This window comes from Microtus ochrogaster, chromosome 18, assembly GCF_000317375.1.
Source record: "Microtus ochrogaster isolate Prairie Vole_2 chromosome 18, MicOch1.0, whole genome shotgun sequence".
Lineage (NCBI taxonomy): Eukaryota > Metazoa > Chordata > Mammalia > Rodentia > Cricetidae > Microtus > Microtus ochrogaster.
Window position 1 is genome coordinate 6,810,235 of NC_022020.1, and position 17,648 is coordinate 6,827,882.

The window sequence follows — 17,648 nt, forward strand, 5'->3', positions numbered from 1 at the left end:
GAAGTAATTTTATTCAAAAGTGAAGTGCTAAAAAGAGACAAAAATAATTCTGTGGTTGACATGGAGGCTAACATATCTGAAGGCGGCATTAATTCAACTTCCTCTAGCTCTTATTTGGAAAAATGTTTGGCATAAGTGGTATTTGTGCTTTCAAAAATGTATCCCGTATGCTTAAGCTAGGAACAAAGAATAAAATGGCAGGACAAATGTTAACCATGTACCCATTTAAAAAAGAAAGAAAAGAAAAATGAGAGAGAAAGAAGAAAAATGGACGTGAGAGAAAGCTGAAAAATAGACATTTATCACTAAAAATGAGTAAAATGCTATGAATATCCTGTCCAGATTTATGCAAGAGAAATGCTTGGCATTTTGTTAATTACATACTAAAATCATTTAAATTTATTCTTCCAACCAGATAAAATTCTTAATATCTAATAAAACTTCATTAAAATAAAACTGGAAAACATAAATAGAGCCAATTCATCCAAAGAGAAACTAAGCGAACATCAGGCCATCAACAGTTAGGTCCCACTGAGATGCCAACACTTCCAGCTGGAAAGGAACGATTGTCTGAGGAGGAAAGTTTAGGATCTCAGGCATATCACTAAAAACATGTGTGCAAGTGTTTATGTAACCATGAAGGGTGGTAAACACTAAACACCAATTTTCCTTAGTCTTACTTCCAATATTTCAAAATTGTCTACATTAATATGACTTAGGGAAAGGGGTCCTATATAAGAAAAATATGTATCCAAACTCATAAGGCAAAGTGAGCAACAAAAGGGGAAAATGGTAAACACAGAAACGAATCACCTTCCCTTAGAATCAGGGCGAGCAGCCCCACAGGTCCCCCAGTGACAACTGCTCTGAACACACACATGGCTGAGCGCTGGAATAAACGACTTTACAGACTTAGTCTTTCATTTGGGATCTTTGGTATACACCTCAAGGTTTATTCTCCACACACTTGTTAAATGCCTAAGAAAGTAGCACATGCTGGATGTCTGGTACTTCAGCAATAGAAATGTAACAGATGTCACACACAACTGTGAGACACACAGGAGAAAAACAGACCCAGCCTTTGCCTTCCATAAATGTTCTGGGTAATCTAGTAATTTTCCACTTTTGTGACACAAATGACATTAAGATTAAATCATGGATCTGTGTTTTAAGAAAGTACCACCACACACGTAATCATCCCCAATAAGAACCACCTTATAGATAAATTCTGATTTAGATATTTCACTAACACAAAACAAATATTATTCAAACACATAATACTTAAATGTACTTCAGTAAACTCATTCTCCAAACCTTCTAAACACCACACACACACACACACACACACACACACACACACACACACACACACACACAAAACACACACACACTTCATTTCCCTGGCAAACTACTACTGAAACAAGGTCTTGAGATGAACCCTAATTTTTGAGGCAGTTTGCTTAAAGACCTGAGGACCCCTGGTTGAAGACTGACCTCAGCATTACATGTGACCAGTTCACACAGTAATGCTTCTTAGACAATCAGGTTTATATACTGCAACACAATGAGAAAGACCACCTGACTTCTTAGAAAGGTGATCAGCTAAAAATGTCTTAGGCTATTAATATGGAAACTAACCTGACATGCAAGAATGCAAAATGGCTACTATGCTACCTTATTTGTCTCCTACAAAATATAGCTGATAATTGTGAGATGAAAATTATTTTTGCACTAAAATTATTTTTAGTCATGAAAGCTGCGAGAAGATCATACTGGAAAAATCTTAACTTTAGAGACATAAAAAGCTCACAACCTGTCATTTTTATGATTATACTGTGCAAATTTTAATTGGGTAAGCTTTAAAAACATCAAGAACATAATTGTTTCTTCTGTCTATGCAGCAGATTAAATCTCAGTGTAGGCAAGCTTCTATCTCAGAACAAGCCCATGAATCTTGTGATCCTGAAGACACCATCAAGATTGCTGTAAGTCAGGCTGTTTGCTTACAAACACTTGTTTGCCTGGAAGAGCCTCCTACTCTGTCCCTCCCAAACCTTTGTTTGAGGTATTACTTCTCTAAGTGTCGCATGTCCTAATATTAACAGGTTTCCCCAACTGGAAAATACATATATTAATAGACTTCCAAATTGTAGTTCAAATGTCATTCTCCTAGGAAGCCTTCTTTGAAGATTTATGTTGGGCTTGATGACACCACCAATGAATGAATTTGTCACTCCACCTTGTTATTCATATACACTCTTACCACACAGCCTACCTGGTGAGCTATCTCTGATCTACACATGTGCACACACATGCACACACATAAACACACACACACTGAGAATAAAAATAATCTTTCAATCTGACTTTACTACCAGATCAGAATAAAACGAAATCCTCACAAAAACAGTATTCTTTCCTAAAAGCAATAAAATGAGACATACAAATAAAAAATTATATCTTTTAAAAAATATCTGTATAAAATTGTAACTTGAAAAAAACCAAGAAATATGACAATATACATGACCCAAGAATATAAATTTATCTACTGACTCAAATTAAGATGTTAGTTTCAACATCAAAGCCAAGGATGTGCCAGTAACACTGCATAGAGGAATGGGGACGGGAGATGGAGTCACTTTACTGAAGATCTTAAAAGTGGATTTGTACAGCATGCACTTCCTAATGAACTCTTTCAACATACATTGGAATGTTCTATATATTGGTATCTGTTTATTATGTGTATGTAATTCACACTAATTGGACTAAAGACTTGTATATATATATATCTCAAAGTACAGTATTAATGGGTTAAATAATAACTTACTAATGATGTGATAAAACTCAAAGAACAAACAAATAAAGCATTCTTTAAAAATGTTAGCTCTCCAGCTATTATGGAGCAATTATGGATTGGGGAGAACTGACCTGAATCTTAAAGAACAGTAACAACACTTTTGACAGAAGTTTCTGTCCCACCCGGTCCTGCAGTTCAGTCCCATAGAAATACACAGAGGTCTACATTAATTAAAACTGCTTGGCCTAGTAGCTCAGACTTCTTATTAACTCTTATAACTTATATTATCCCATAATTCTTGTTGGTGTTAGCCATGTAGCCTGGTACCTTTTTCGGCAAGGCAGTCACATCTTGCTTGCTCTGTGTCTGGATTTTTCTTTGTTGACTGTGGACAAACTCTTTCCTGTTCCCAGGATTCTACCGTTCTTCTTGCCCCACCTATACTTCCTGACTGGCTACTGGCCAATAAGTGTTTGTTTAAAATACAAGTGACAGGGTACAGCACAGCATTCCCCCGCTTTTTTTAGACAAGAACTCTGAATCAAATCTACTTTGGTTAGCTTTTCTCCTGACCATTATCCATAACAACTTGTAACCAATATTCTAAACAAAGGCAAACATACAAAATCTATTTTTGGGGGAACACAGGTGTAGTTTTCCAGTCTACTTCCTGCTGGATGGGGGCACCGATAATCTTATTGGGACCTAAAGAAAATTTTGAATTACAGTCAAGTCCTGACTGGAAAATTCTGTGAAAAATCATCTCAGCTAGCAAGTCTTAAACTGTTCTGAATGTAGAACTCAGAGGAAACTCTAATAGAAGTCCTCTGAAATGTTGGATCATCTGGCCCATCTGCTCCTATTGGAGATTCTTCATGGGGTCTTCCTTGGTCAAACCTGATTTTTCTTAGCCCGGAATGAATCCACAGCCTCTCATGTCCTGTGGAAACAAAAGCAAAACCTCTTCTCCAAAGTAACATACCTTTTGACTTAAATTTTTGAAGTCAAGGCATTTTCAAAATATGTATGTTGGATTAATCCAGCAGCATTTATAAATAAATCTTTTAGCAGCTGTTGTTCCTTCCTCAGCCGTCATACAATTCAAAGACAACTCAATAACATACAGTATCCAGACTCTCTGTGTATTTTTCATCTTTACATGGCTTTATTTTAAACTCTATTTCTTTTATTTTTAATTTTTGACATTTTGAGACAGGTTTTCCCTGTGTATCTTTGGCTGTCCTGGAACTCATTCTATAGACCAGGCTGTCCTTGAAATCACAGAGATCTGCCTGCCTCTGCCTCCCAAGTGTTGGGATTAAAGGTGTGTGCCACCACACCCAACTACTCTCTTTTTTTTCTTTTTACTTTTAAGGACATTATGCTTTTTCTTTTCTCTCCCAAGCCTACATATATTTTTAAACACACTGTAAACCTCTTAGAGGTTTTCTTCATCTGAGTTTATCTTTACTGTAGATCTCTTTTTCTGACCATATGAGTCTTTAATTTGCTAAGCAATATGGCTAGTATTAAAGCCGTGGCTTTGATGGCTGGATCCAGCCCATACCTTTTTTTCTGATAGTCTAGCCTCATGGCAGAAGTACTGGCTGGAGCCATGTTTATTGCCACAACTCTATGGCATTTCAAGGTCCCTGACACCACCAGGAAGCATACTGTTGGCAATTCATAAACACCATTTAAATGTTTGGTGGCAGGGCCTCTTAAAAGAGCTGCAAGGTTTTGCAGTAAAGCTGAGTCAGGAAGCCTCTCTTAAATGAGAGCGCTTACCTCTAGCATACAGAGCCCACCTGAGAAAATGCTATCAAGAAGCTGTGCTTAACTCTATTCATTTCTGTCTAGAATAACTTCCCAAGCTCTCTCAGACTTTTAAATAAATTTAGTCAACCCCACGTTGGCATTCTGTGTGGGACAATGGTCTGTACCCTGTCACTTGTATTTTAAACAAATGCTGATTGGCCAGTAGCCAGGCAGAAAGTATAGGTGGGGCGACCAGGCAGGAAATAGAGGCAGGGCAAGAGGAATAGGAGAATCCTGGGAACAGGAAAGAGTCTGTCCATAGTTGACACAGAGGAAGCCAGACACAGAGCAAGTAACATGTAACTGTCTCACCAAAAAAGGTACTAAGCCATGTGGCTAACACAGACAAGAATTATGAAATATAAGTTATAAGAGTTAGTAAGAAGCCTGAGCTACTAGGCCAAGCAGTTTATAATTAACGTAGGCCCCTGTGTATTTCTACAGGACTGAAAGACTGGAGGACCTGGTGGAACAGAAACCTCTGTCAACACAACACTGTTGCTAAATGCAAGCTGTATGAAACACCCTATGGAAAACGCTGTCCTAGAGAAGACAGAGCCGCAGTAAGATCAAGGCAACTCTGGAGAGGTACAGGATTTCGCATACCATTTATTGAGCAGAAGCCATGCAGAAGGCACCATTCGAGGGGCTGAGATGAAGGTTTAAGAAGAGCATGTGTCTTGTTCTTTTCTCTTCCTTTTTATATTCTGGTTTGTTTGGAGTTTTTGTTTGTTTGCTTTCTAAAGGGAGAGAAATAAAGGGAGTCTCCCACCCTTTCTTGGGTGGGTAAGGGAGGAGCTGAGAAGAGATGTTGGGGGAATCCCATGATCAGAATATATTGCATTAAAAACTTTGCAAAAAAGAAGATATTTATTTGTGAGTTATAAAAGTAATATGTATTTCACAAAGAAAGTTCTAGAGAAAAAAAGAATGACAGAAAGCCTTTGTCTTTGCAAAACTTGTATACAGAAAGGGAAAAGCCCCTTGCAGATTTTAGAATGCACGAAAAAAAGGTGAACAAGAGAAAGAATGAATCATGTTTAAAAATTTTATTTTTAAAAAAATTGATTCTTTTCCAGGAACCCCAATTGGGCAGACCCTATCAGATCAACTAAACGGCAGCAGCCAGCAGAACTATGGCCACATATTTTGAATTCTTTAACTAATAATGGTGAAATGAAGCAGTAAAGTTCATTTTAATCCAAATGAATAGAAACTCTCAAAGTTACTTATTGGCTTGCATAGCTCCTGACTGCCATTGTGAGAACAGAACTGAAATAAACAGTAATTAGGGCAGAGCCATGACCGAGAGCCCCACCTCGGCAGGTCCAGGAGACATCCTGGTAAGGTCTGGGCCACAAAGAATAAAGTGACGATGCGTCAATGTGAGAAGCTGGGCCACATTTGAAAACACCATATGCTGTCCTCCTGACTGCTACAGACTTCGGCAGAAGTAGGGCACATTAGGTCATCTAGTTATACAGCACACTGCTCACCTGCTGGCCTCCTTCCCAACCATGCTGCCTAAAAGTCAGCCTGAACCAAGGGGGAAGCCGTCTCCAATGGCTACATAATGGAGCTTACTACAGGCAACCCTGTGACCCATGCTGTTCCTTGATCTTCCTGTCTTTTCTGAAAGTGTAGACCCGCCCAGAGGGGGAACACACATACAACTATAAAAGATTGCTTAGGCTCTGAAGGGAGAACGTGCAAAGTGACTTGGAAACATACAGCAAGGACACTGAGGCTAGTCTTAGACATCAGGAAAGGTGGGAAACCACTTAGAAGACGATGAGGAAGAACTCCCACCTCACACCTTGTGATCATCACATGCTAAGAGAACCTGACACATATGAAAAAGTTCATGTTGCTGAACAGGGGACAAAGAAGGAAGAGAAAGAACATTATTAAAGTAAGTAGACTGAGGCCATAGTCCGTCAACTCAGACTTCACAGCACACCCTTCAGGCACTGAGGCTCAGGCAAGGCTGAACAGGCCTAATCATAAGGGACATCTCTAACTGTACTGAGGAGGATTCCACTGAGACAGAGAGAGAAAACACTGCTGGGCTTTGTGGGAAAGACAGCTCCAGTGAACAGCAGAGTAATGAAGGGTTGATGGGACAGTGTTTTGGGGTGTGGAGGAAATGACAATGGACACACAGGGAAAAGAGCAGCTACAGGTACAGTTTTAGGAAGCTGTGTGGTGATACATTTTTCGAGAAGCAAAACAGAAAGATTGTGGGAATGAATAAAGACATTGGGTTGACCAAAAATAATGCAATTCTAAAAATTGTAGGCTGGAAACTATCAAGCATACCCTGCTTTGAATTTCTTACAGGTAAAGAGGAATTGAATTGCTCAATTAGAGCAGCAAAGTTGGCAGACTAGATCGGCAAAAGGCGATCACCTGCCCAACCCTACCAATGAAGATGCCAACTAGAATGGCAACAACAATGTAACAGGCAGAAGAGCTCAAAAGGAGACCCACAGATAAGAAAAGTCGAGACTGATCTTGCAGGATATAGTGGAAGGGTAAGGAAAGTGGGTGCTGAACAACATGAACCCGAGGACTGACGAGACATGGGGGCACCCTGAGGCACTCCCTCTATGCTGGCTAGTTTTTACGTCAACTGACACAGGCTAGAGTCATTTCGGCAGAGAGCAGCTCAGCTGAGAAAAGCACTCCATAAGACTGCTCTATGGGCAAGTCGGTAGGGCGAGTGTCATCTCTGGGCAGGTGGTCTTGGGTACTAAAAGCAAGTAGGCTGAGCAAGTCATGGAGAGTAAGACAGTAAGAAACATCCCTCTGAGCCACGCCTTTAATCCCAGCACTCGGGAGGCAGAGGCAGGCGGATCTCTGTGAGTTCGAGGCCAGCCTGGTCTACAGAGCTAGTTCTGGCACAGGCTCCAAAGCTACAGAGAAACCCTGTCTCGAAAAACAAAAAACAAAAAACAAAAAAAAAGAAAGAAAGAAACATCCCTCTGCATCAGCTCCTGCCTCCAGGTTTCTTCCCTGTTTGAGTTTCTGTCCTGACTTCCTCTCTTGATGGACAATGATGCAGAAGTAAAAGAGAAATAAACCCTTCCTCTCCAACATACTATGAGCATGGTGTTTTATCACAGCATCGAAATAATAACCAAGACACTCTCCTAAATCAAGAGTGTAAACCCTTGTAAATACACACACTGTGGGGCAGGATCATGGTAGAAAAAATTCTCTGGGATCCAACAAGAGAGAAGGGCACTTTCCTACTGTTCCTACCTACTTTGTGGGTGGAGTCAGAATGACTGAGATTCAACACCTGTGAATCATCTAGTTATGAAATCCCAATTTCAAAACATCAGCCAGGATACAGAAGAACCTTTGTAGCCTCAACAGGGATAGGAGGTTACTTTGAAGGGACACCCTAGCAGGAACCAGTTAAAACATGCGTCATTAAAGATCTCAAATGAAGATACAATCCAGGGAAGTGATGTTCTGTAGACCTGAGAGTTGGCTGCCCTTTCAAAGACTGGGAACAGGCTTAGCACGTTGGTTCTTTTATGTCAGCTAAGGCTCTTTAAAGAAACTCATGAAACAGCTGTAATCACTACTGTGGCTCATTCATCTAGGTGACCTGGAGAAACTTGGCTCATAATGCCAGAGTCTCTGCCCACAGCAATGTGGATCTCCCGGATTTCTCTCTGCACTAAGCATGTAAAACAGAAACGCAAACAGAAACAGAGCATGCTCAGAAATGTGCCCACCCCTACCCATGCATTCCTATACGAGCATGTGAGGGTCTCCTGATAAACAATGCTAGTGCTCTCCTTACTCAAGCATAAACCTCTATTCTGGGTGTGCTATATGGGTCTGTGCACTCATCAACATGCAAACCCATTTTATCCTGTTACAGAGGGAACAGAGATAAATCTCTGGTCTACTTCTCCCATCCTCTCCACCCATCCCTTGAAGAAGCCCTCCTGTTTGCTGACTCCATCAGAGGTCCAAGTCAAAGCAGGTGTCGGTAATGGAATTTGCTCTACAAGGCGTGGAAGGATGGGTGTGGGGAGTATACCAGCACGGGCGTAAAAGACAGCATCATCTAATATTTTTCAAAGCAGTGTTATCAAAATGAGAAATGGGAGCTGGTGAGATGGCACAGTGATCAGAGGGCTCAGTGGTTGGATGGCTCAGTGGTTAGAGGGCTCAGTGGTTGGATGGCTCAGTGGGTAGATGGCTCAGTGGGTAGAGGTACCTGTGGCCAATCCTGACAACCCGAGTGCCATGCCCCTTGGCTCACTTGAAGTAAGGAAAGAACTGACTCCTATAAGTTGTCCTCTGCCCCTTCACACACATGCTATGGTACAAACAAGCAGGCATGGTGCACACACATGCACATGCACACACACACAAAGTCTAAAATGTGCAGTCACAAAAACTGACAGGGTCAAGAGTGGGGGGTCTAGAGTAATTCATCTTTTCTCTCTCTTCTTACCTTTGGCCACATCACACTCCTTAATCATTTTGACAAAGTTGTAAATTTCCTTATCTAGTCTCTGTTGACATGTTTGTGCTCTCTGAAAGAAAAAAAAGGCAAAATTAAAATAAACCAATAAAGAACTTTCAAAATTATTTATGAATTAATGTTTCTATCAAAACTTGCAATTCAGATACATAACAGACACCATACAACTGCATGAAATCACAATACTCTCTCATTACACCATGCATATGTGAAGTTAATTTCTTTGATTTGCTAAATATGAATAAATTCCAAAAAATTATAAAATGCATTTCTCAGGGATACATTTTAAAACCGTATTTTTTTTGTCTTTTTTTTCTTCAAAAAACACAGATGGCCCTAACATTTGGAAACCACGGGCTAATTTTTCACTCAGCATTTCACATACACACTGCCTCCACCCACACCATCAGACCAAGCAGCACATTTCCTTAACTAAGCTAAAGCTCAGGAAAATAAGGTAAAGTCAATTATGGAGCGTAGTCTTCCTTGAAATTTTAAGTTCTCCACAGTAAGATCCCTACAAGCAAAACATGAATGTGAAGATCCACCCTCTAACTCATCTCCCAGCCGCGAGCAGACAAAGAGCACAGTGCAAATCACTGTCGACTTTAGGCTGGCGTTATACAGCAGGAGGAATAAGCAAGAAAACCATACTGGAATTGCTTGGCTGTGGTAACTGAAAATATTTATTCTGCGAACCAAGACTTTGTAAATATAAGAATCACTACTGTGGGCAGAGTGATGGGCTCAGCTTCCTTACTCTGTATTCGTAACCTCAACTGGCCAAACACAAAACATTTGCCTATTTAAAATTAAACTAGTGTAGCTGTGCACAAGGTGACACAGGTGAATACTCTTTTCTCCTATTCCACTTTATAAATGTTTTAGTGCTTATAAAGCTCAACCCAACCGCAGCAGAATTATTCATGGGACCACATTAGTGACAGGCAGTGTTCTCCTTTCAATGTGTTTAGAGACTCCTAATGACATCTAAATATAACACATGTTCACTTATTTATCAAGAAAGGAATGCTTATACTCTGTAATTTCAAGTCCTATAAAGAGAGAGCTAGTTTGCTGCTCATTTTTCAGACAGTGCCTGTGAATTCAGGTTGAAAGATAGGAAGTCGCTCTAGAAACACTCACTGCAACTAAATGCATTACTCTTGACTTATTAATAGAAGACCATTCTTGCACTATGCACGTTATTATTCCTGCTCACGGCCAAGTCAATGCCACTGCTTACTCATTTCCTTTCCACGGTGCAAGCCGTCTAAGGAAGCACGGGCTCCAACTGCACACTCGAGATCTGATGCTCAGCATAGCTCCCGGGTTATAACTAGGACCTCACCCCCCCCCCAGTGCCATCTGTAAAATCTGGAGTCACATGCTTCTTCACTTAGCATATTTACATCAAAGCTTTTTAAAAAACAAAAACAAAACAAACTTCTTTATTTACTTTTTGGAAGTTGCATATCATGCACCCAATTCCGTTCAACTCCTGGCTTACCCCCTCCCACCCCCTCCACCCCCACTCTCCCCTCATCCCTGCCACACCCCACCCACAAAAGGAAATAGATCAAAATAAGCAATCAAGCAAACAACAACAAAAAAAGAACAAAACAAACAAACAAAAAATCTTCTCCCCTGTTTCTCCAACACCTCTTCATTCACCCTGGTGGCAATGGAGGTTTCAGTGTGCTGTATAAGGTACCTTTTTGTCTCATTAGTTTTATTGTCAAATGTTCATTACAATGAGTCCTGGTCTGGTTCAAGGTCTCTGGTTTCTGGTACACCATCATCACTGGAGCCTAACCAGAACTCCTCTGGGATATCCTGTGGCTGCCACTAGTCTTGGAGAACTTGGGGGTATCATTCCACAGGACCAGTCTCTTCACCAGCTCTAGCAGGTCCTAGATGAGGTAGATGCTAGGATGGGTCAACCAAAGACCAGGCTGTGGGCCTGGGTGGTAGCCAAGCTGGTCAGTCCAGGCCCCTGGAGCCACCTATTTGGGCAAGTAGTTGGAGTCAGTTCCCCTACCTGCATGCCCTCAGGGTTGTTCACCCTGGCCTGTCGTGAGGGGTGGAGCCATCTCTCCAACATGCAGGGGACAGTTCTCTTGCTGTAGTGTCCAGCGAGAGGCAAGACCAGCTTTCTCAGGGTTAGCAAAGGGTGTGGTTGGCTCAGCATGGCCCTTTGATTTCATCTCACATGGTTCCTAGGGCCTCCTGAGGTGACACAGGCCACAAAATCCACACAGCTGTAGCTGGGCCATGGACCCAGAAATAGGCCTTAGCAGCAGCTTGGGCCTAGTAGACATCCTGGCTCTGGGTGGAGGGACTGGTCACTCAGGTGGGAATGGTTGTGGCCCTAACCTTGGGCTTCTATGTAACCTTTGGTGGCAATGCAGGACCCAGACTTCAGCATAGACCCCAGCCATGGTAGAACCATGGACTCTGACATGGTTCTCAACAATGGCGGGGTCTGCATATCACCACTGACGGCCCTAGTGGCAGTATGGACCTGAGACACCAACATGGCCCTTGATCTCTGGTGTCTGTACAGCCTTCAGTGTAAGAGATGCACTGGACAGCAGCACAGACCCTGGCTGTAGTAGGGCCATCTGATCCAGACGTCATCATGACCTCATGTAGCAGGGCAGGCCACTCAGAACTGGATGCTTCCTGGCCCTTGGACACTAACCTGCGCTCAGGTGGCTGATCTGACCCTGAGCATTCTCATGGCTCTTGGTGGCAACAGGTGCCCCATATGTCAATCCAGACCCTGGCTGCTATAGGGCCATGGACCCTGACATGGCCTCAGCAGCAGCCTGGGCTCAGATGATGCCATGACCCTGGGTGGCAGAGCAGTCCACTTATATCTGCATGGCCCCTGCTGTGACATGGCCCTCAAAAAGCAACAAGAGCTACAGTCTCTGGTCCAGATCCTGGGCCTCTATATTGACCCTAGTGGCAACCCGGGCTACAGACTTCAACAGACTCTGGCTGCAGCTGGGTCACGAACCCAGACATGGCCTCAGGCAGCAGCTCGGCCTGGTCACCATCCTAACTCCCAGTGGTAGCCCCAGCAACTAGGATCAGGATGGCTCTGGTAGAGGTATGGCCCTGTACTGAGTGTAGATACTAAGAGAGTCCAGAAGAGGGCACCGGGTTCCCTAGAGCTGGCATTACAAGGCATGAATGCTAGGAACTAGACTGGTCCTCTACAAGAACAGCAAGTGCTCTCAACCTCTGAGCTCCCTCACCAGCCCCTACTTCCTAAGTTTTGATGTAATTCTAAATATTGTGGTGGATGTTATTTTTGTAAAATGGACTGGTCTAAGAATCATGTTTGTGGCTATTACATTACATATTACACTTTAAAACAGTACAGATAAAGCAATCGCTAACACAGTCTATCAGATATCTTCCACAAAGCACAGATGAGTTCAAATTCTCTGATATTCTATCATAAATTAAAATTAGGAATGATGGAGCCTAACATTCTTTGCTCATCTGAGATTAGAGGTTCTTATGTCACTAAAACTCTGTAGATATTAGTAAACAATGTCATTAGACTTGTTTTCTTAGAAACATGCAAATTCTTTAAATAATCCACTTAATTTTCATATGGTTAAATTTAGGAGGAAAATTCATGTACTTGAGATAACTATTTAAACTTAAACAGGCTTCTCCTTGTGGGTCTACGTCTCCCAGATCTATCAACATTTATGATAAACACTATGCATTTAAAGGAGACAGCCAGCAAAGTGACTAACCCCTGCTCCCTGCAAGATACCTACTGTCAGGAATGGATAAGGTAGTATTGTCTTCAGATAAAGATGTCTCCACTCATTCCTGATGCTTTACCCTATCCCTATGCTGTGGCCAATACATACTGTAAGCAGTTTTAAATGAAACTACTGACCAAGAAACGTGTCACCATGGTGCATTATTGAGACTCTGAAATATGCAGTGAAGTCATAAAGGGAAGCAGGTCAGACTCTACATTTCTCACCTACTGGAGGCAGTTTCCAAACACAAATGTAGTTAACATAAAAACAGTAACATCACAACAGTTTCACCGAGACATTTTATAGTACTATCATAGCAGAGGTATATCAGTAGAATGCAACCAAACAAAGGGCAATATTATTTCTATTGTCAGAAATCATAATTTTCAGAAACCATGACTGAGTTAGGTATAGAGGTTGAAGAGTGTCTGTTCACCTCTAAGGCCTCCTTCAGGTCCATGGGAGAAACAGTGTCCTCCTCTTCCTCATCAGTCACCTGGTCCTGAGAGCAGTAGTGAGTGCTGTAGGCAGAGTGCTCCTCAATGGCCTCCAGCCATGTCTGCAACAATCCAAGAATTACATAAACATCTTTGCTCCAAAAACATAGCTATTAAGCATAAAATTTACATAGAAGGAATTACTAGGTCAAAAAAGCACCCAAAGTGACATTCTGAGTATTTCTTTCTGAGTATTTCTTTATCTTCATAAAAAGATATTCCTAGTGCTTTAAAAAAAATCCTCTATACTGCCAGACAGTGTACTTAGAATCCAGCCTTTAATCCCAGCACTTAGGAGGCAGAGGCAGGCGGATCTCTGTGAGTTCGAGACCAGTCTGCTTTATAAGAGCTAGTTTCAGAATAGGCTCTAAAGTTACAGAGAAACCATGTCTCAAAAAACAAAATCAAACAAAACAAAACAAAAAATCCTCTATACATATATGTATTAACTAGTATTCAAATATATTACAGAAATCAAGCAATGAAAGGCATTTTTTTTTCCACAGAAAATGGCTGGTTTCCAACACTGTTGCACAGTTTAATACACAGCAATAAACCTGAACACAGTATTACGAACTTAACATTAAATGGCACACAATAAACTTAGATCATCTTTAAAAAGCCAAATGCAGCTGGGCGGTGGTGGCACACGCCTTTAATCCCAGCACTTGGGAGGCAGAGGCAGGTGGATCTCTGTGAGTTCGAGACCAGCCTGGTCTACAAGAGCTAGTTCCAGGACAGGCTCCAAAACCACAGAGAAACCCTGTCTCGAAAAACCAAAAAAAAAAAAAAAAAAAAAAAAAAGCCAAATGCAATTAAAATTAGTTTGTAAAATCAAAGTGGACTAAAAATACTTCCTTGTTCACTTTTGGCATTATGTGTGGTCAATTCTTACAATTCTGTGAAATACTAAGAGACAAATGACTTCGATTATTTAAGGTTCCTTGCTGAACCAAGGCAAACCTTTTGGAAGACTCTTTAAACACTTTATCAAGTTTTCTAAGCAAGCAAATAAGTAAAAGCTAAGGTTATGAATTCTACTTTAGGAAATATGGATTTCCCATTACGTCACCGAGCCAGGAATCCTGGCTAAGTGGAGCCCGATTTGACTGCATGACAGTGTAGCTCAAAGCAGGCTTAGCCAAGACCGACGGTAGCTCTTTCTCATCTCAGTCGGTCTTCTCTTGTGCCCACTTCCATTTCTTCGTATTAGATGCCCATCCTAGAAACACTCTTGACCAAGAATGTCCAGTGTCCACTCGGGGCTGGGACTCAGATACGTGATTTTTGCTCTCCTTCCTGTTCCCCACTGCAATGTCTTCAAGCTTACTCTTAGTCCTGTAGCAGCTTGCTTGTAGAAACCACACCCCACCCTACCCCACCCCCAATGCACCTTGATTGCTATAGGATTCCATTTCTTGGTATAGGCCCTGTCCCTCTAGTTCAGCGGTTCTCAACCTGAGGTCTTGATCCCTTGGAAAACTGAACTACCCATATACAAGGGTCACATATCAGATATCCTACATGTCAGACATTACTATCCATGACAGTAGCAAATTACAGTTATGAAGTAGCAACGAACTAATTTTATGGTTGGAGATCAGCACAACATGAGGGACTATGTTAAAGGGTCGCAGCGTTAGGAAGGGTAAGAAACTCTGCTGTAGGCCTTTCCCACAGCCACTTTCAGACTTCCCTTCTAGTCCTTCCCACTCCTTTGTTGTCACCTGCTGACCTACACAACACTCTCTGCCAGGGTCACCACAGCCACAACACTTGCCCAGGATCCAGACATGACAACAGCAACCAAAGAGACAAAAAGAACAGATAAGGACACAAAAAACAACTTGAACATCCTAACTCCAGATACCTACATCCCAGCATAAAAACGCAAGCGTCCACGGCTGAAACAATGTGTCTGCACTAGAAGCCAGCGAACCTGTTGCAGAAGGCCTTGAATAATACAATGCAACTAAAGCATAAGACACGGACTTCAAATGCAATTACATATGCTTACACTTAAAGGGGGTATGAATAAATCTCTTAATGAAGACTATGAAAACAAACAGTTGAGTGAAATAATGAAAGCAATTCAAGACAAGAGTGTAGAATTTTCTAAAGAAATGGAATCACTAAAGAAAACCCAAACTGAAACAAAACTGGAAATAAAAAATTTGGAAGTCAAATAAGAACCTCAGAGTTAAACCTCACCAAGAAAGCACAAGAGATGGGAGAGGAAGAGAGGTCCCAGGTGTTGAAGACAAGGCAGAAGAAATCACCTCCGTCAAAGAGAACAATAAATCTAAAAACTCCAGTCACAAAACAACCAGGAAATCTGGAACACCACAAAAAAGATGGACTCCATGAGTAATAAAAACAAAGGAAGAACAGGTCAAAGTCACAGAAAATACTTTCAACAAAATCACAGAAGAAAATGTTCCTAATTGGCTGTGAGGGCTTGAGATGGGTGAGCTGACCCCGACCACCACCACCACCACCCATCTGACATGTGGTGACACAGGTGAGGGAAAGATGCCCTTCCCCCTCCACCCCTTGCTACCTGCAGGCAAGAGAGCTGGCCCCTGGGGTCACAGGAGTGGGAGAACTAGCCATGCCCCCTCAATAGTTGTGGCACACAGAAGAGTGGCTTCTGCACTCTGTCTGGGCAGCACACGAGAGCTGACCCTGTTGTCAGGATCTCAGAAGAACCATCACTGAGGGTGTGAGAGCAAGAGCTTTCTGCCCCCTGTATTCGCCCACCTACAACAATTAGGAGAAAGGACCCTGCACTTCACCTGAGCGAAACAGTAGAACTGGCCCTGGTGATGAGTGTGGACAGCAGATCTGAGGAACTGAGAACAGAGAACAGGCCCTGCTCCTTGCTATAGCCTGCATTAGGTAAGCTGGCCAAGGCAGTGCTGCAGGGCTCACCCCGGTAGTGACAATGAAGGAAAGCTGAAGGACTGACCAACCCAGCAACCACAAATTCACTTTTCTATGAACTGCTGGAGGATGCGAAGGGGAAGAAACTACAGATCCAAAAGAGCAGGGTCTCCACAACACAGGACAACAGGATATCCAAGAGGAGACCCAGTGAGAGGCCATTATCAATAGTGCTGCAGAAGCCAGAGGCCTGGGGTCAGACCAACGACTCATAGCAATGGACACCGGGCCACACCATAGCTCCACAAGATTCATTTGTTTGCTTGTTGTTTTGTTTTGATTTTTGGTTTTCTTTTAATTTTGTTTTGGGCGGGAAATAGCAAGGGCAGAGGGTGGATACAAAGAGATGGGAGGTAAGTGGGATGTATGATGTAAAATCCACAAAGACTCAACAAAAGTTAAAAAAAAAAAAGGAATATCTGAAGTTACAAGAAGCATACAAAACACCAAATAAATAGGACCAAAAAAAGAATTCCTTACAATATAATCAAAACACTACATATGTAAGAACACAGAAAAGATATTAAAGGATACAAAGGAAACAGACCAAGTCACATGTAAAGGCAACCCCATTAGAATAATATCTGATATCTCAATGGGGCCTCTAAAAAGCCACAAGTGCCTGGAAAGATGTTCTTCAAAGTCTGAGACACCACAGATGCCAGCTTAGACTAGTATACCCATCAAGACTAACAATCATAATCAAAGAGAAATAAAAATATTCCGCAATAAAACCAAATTTAAGAAACTTCTATCTACCAATCCAGCTCTATAGAACACACTAGAAGGAAAACTGAACATACAGTGAATAAATAATCCAAGACTAGCAAATCAAATGGTGGGGGAGTCACATCACAACAAATAATAGGAATCAATAACACAGCTGATACTAACACTCAATACTAATAATCTCAATTCCCCAATCAGAAAGATACAGACTAACAGATTAGATTAGAAAACGGGATCCATCTTTCTGCCGTATGAAAGAAAAGCCCCTTACCATCAAGGATAGATATTCACCTCTGGGAAAAAAGGTGGAAAAGGCATCCCAAACAAATGAACCCAAGAAGCAAGCAGATATAGCCATTTTAATCTCACAAAATAGACTTCAAAACAAAGCTAATCAAGAAAATAGGGGAGCACAATACACACACATTAAATGAAAAATTAACCAAGAGTATATTAGAATCTTAAACAATTATGCACTGAACACAGGACACTCAGGTTCATAAAAGAAACACTACTAAGGTTAAAATTACATTTAAAAAGTAAATTACAAAAAAAAGTCT

The 17,648-nt window shown here is 41.6% G+C and overlaps 1 protein-coding gene across 1 annotated transcript in view; it reads right to left on the minus strand.

Annotated features, from left to right (window-relative positions):
* Nucleotides 1–17,648, minus strand: part of Osbpl1a (oxysterol binding protein like 1A) — a 196,079-nt gene that overhangs the window by 109,375 nt on the left and 69,056 nt on the right. Inside the window, exons 13-14 of the mRNA XM_005355774.3 lie at nucleotides 13,356–13,478; nucleotides 9,096–9,177 (exon numbers count right to left, since the gene is read on the minus strand). Coding sequence (XP_005355831.1) covers nucleotides 9,096–9,177; nucleotides 13,356–13,478 — 205 coding nt within the window. The remainder of the gene's footprint in view (nucleotides 1–9,095; nucleotides 9,178–13,355; nucleotides 13,479–17,648) is intronic.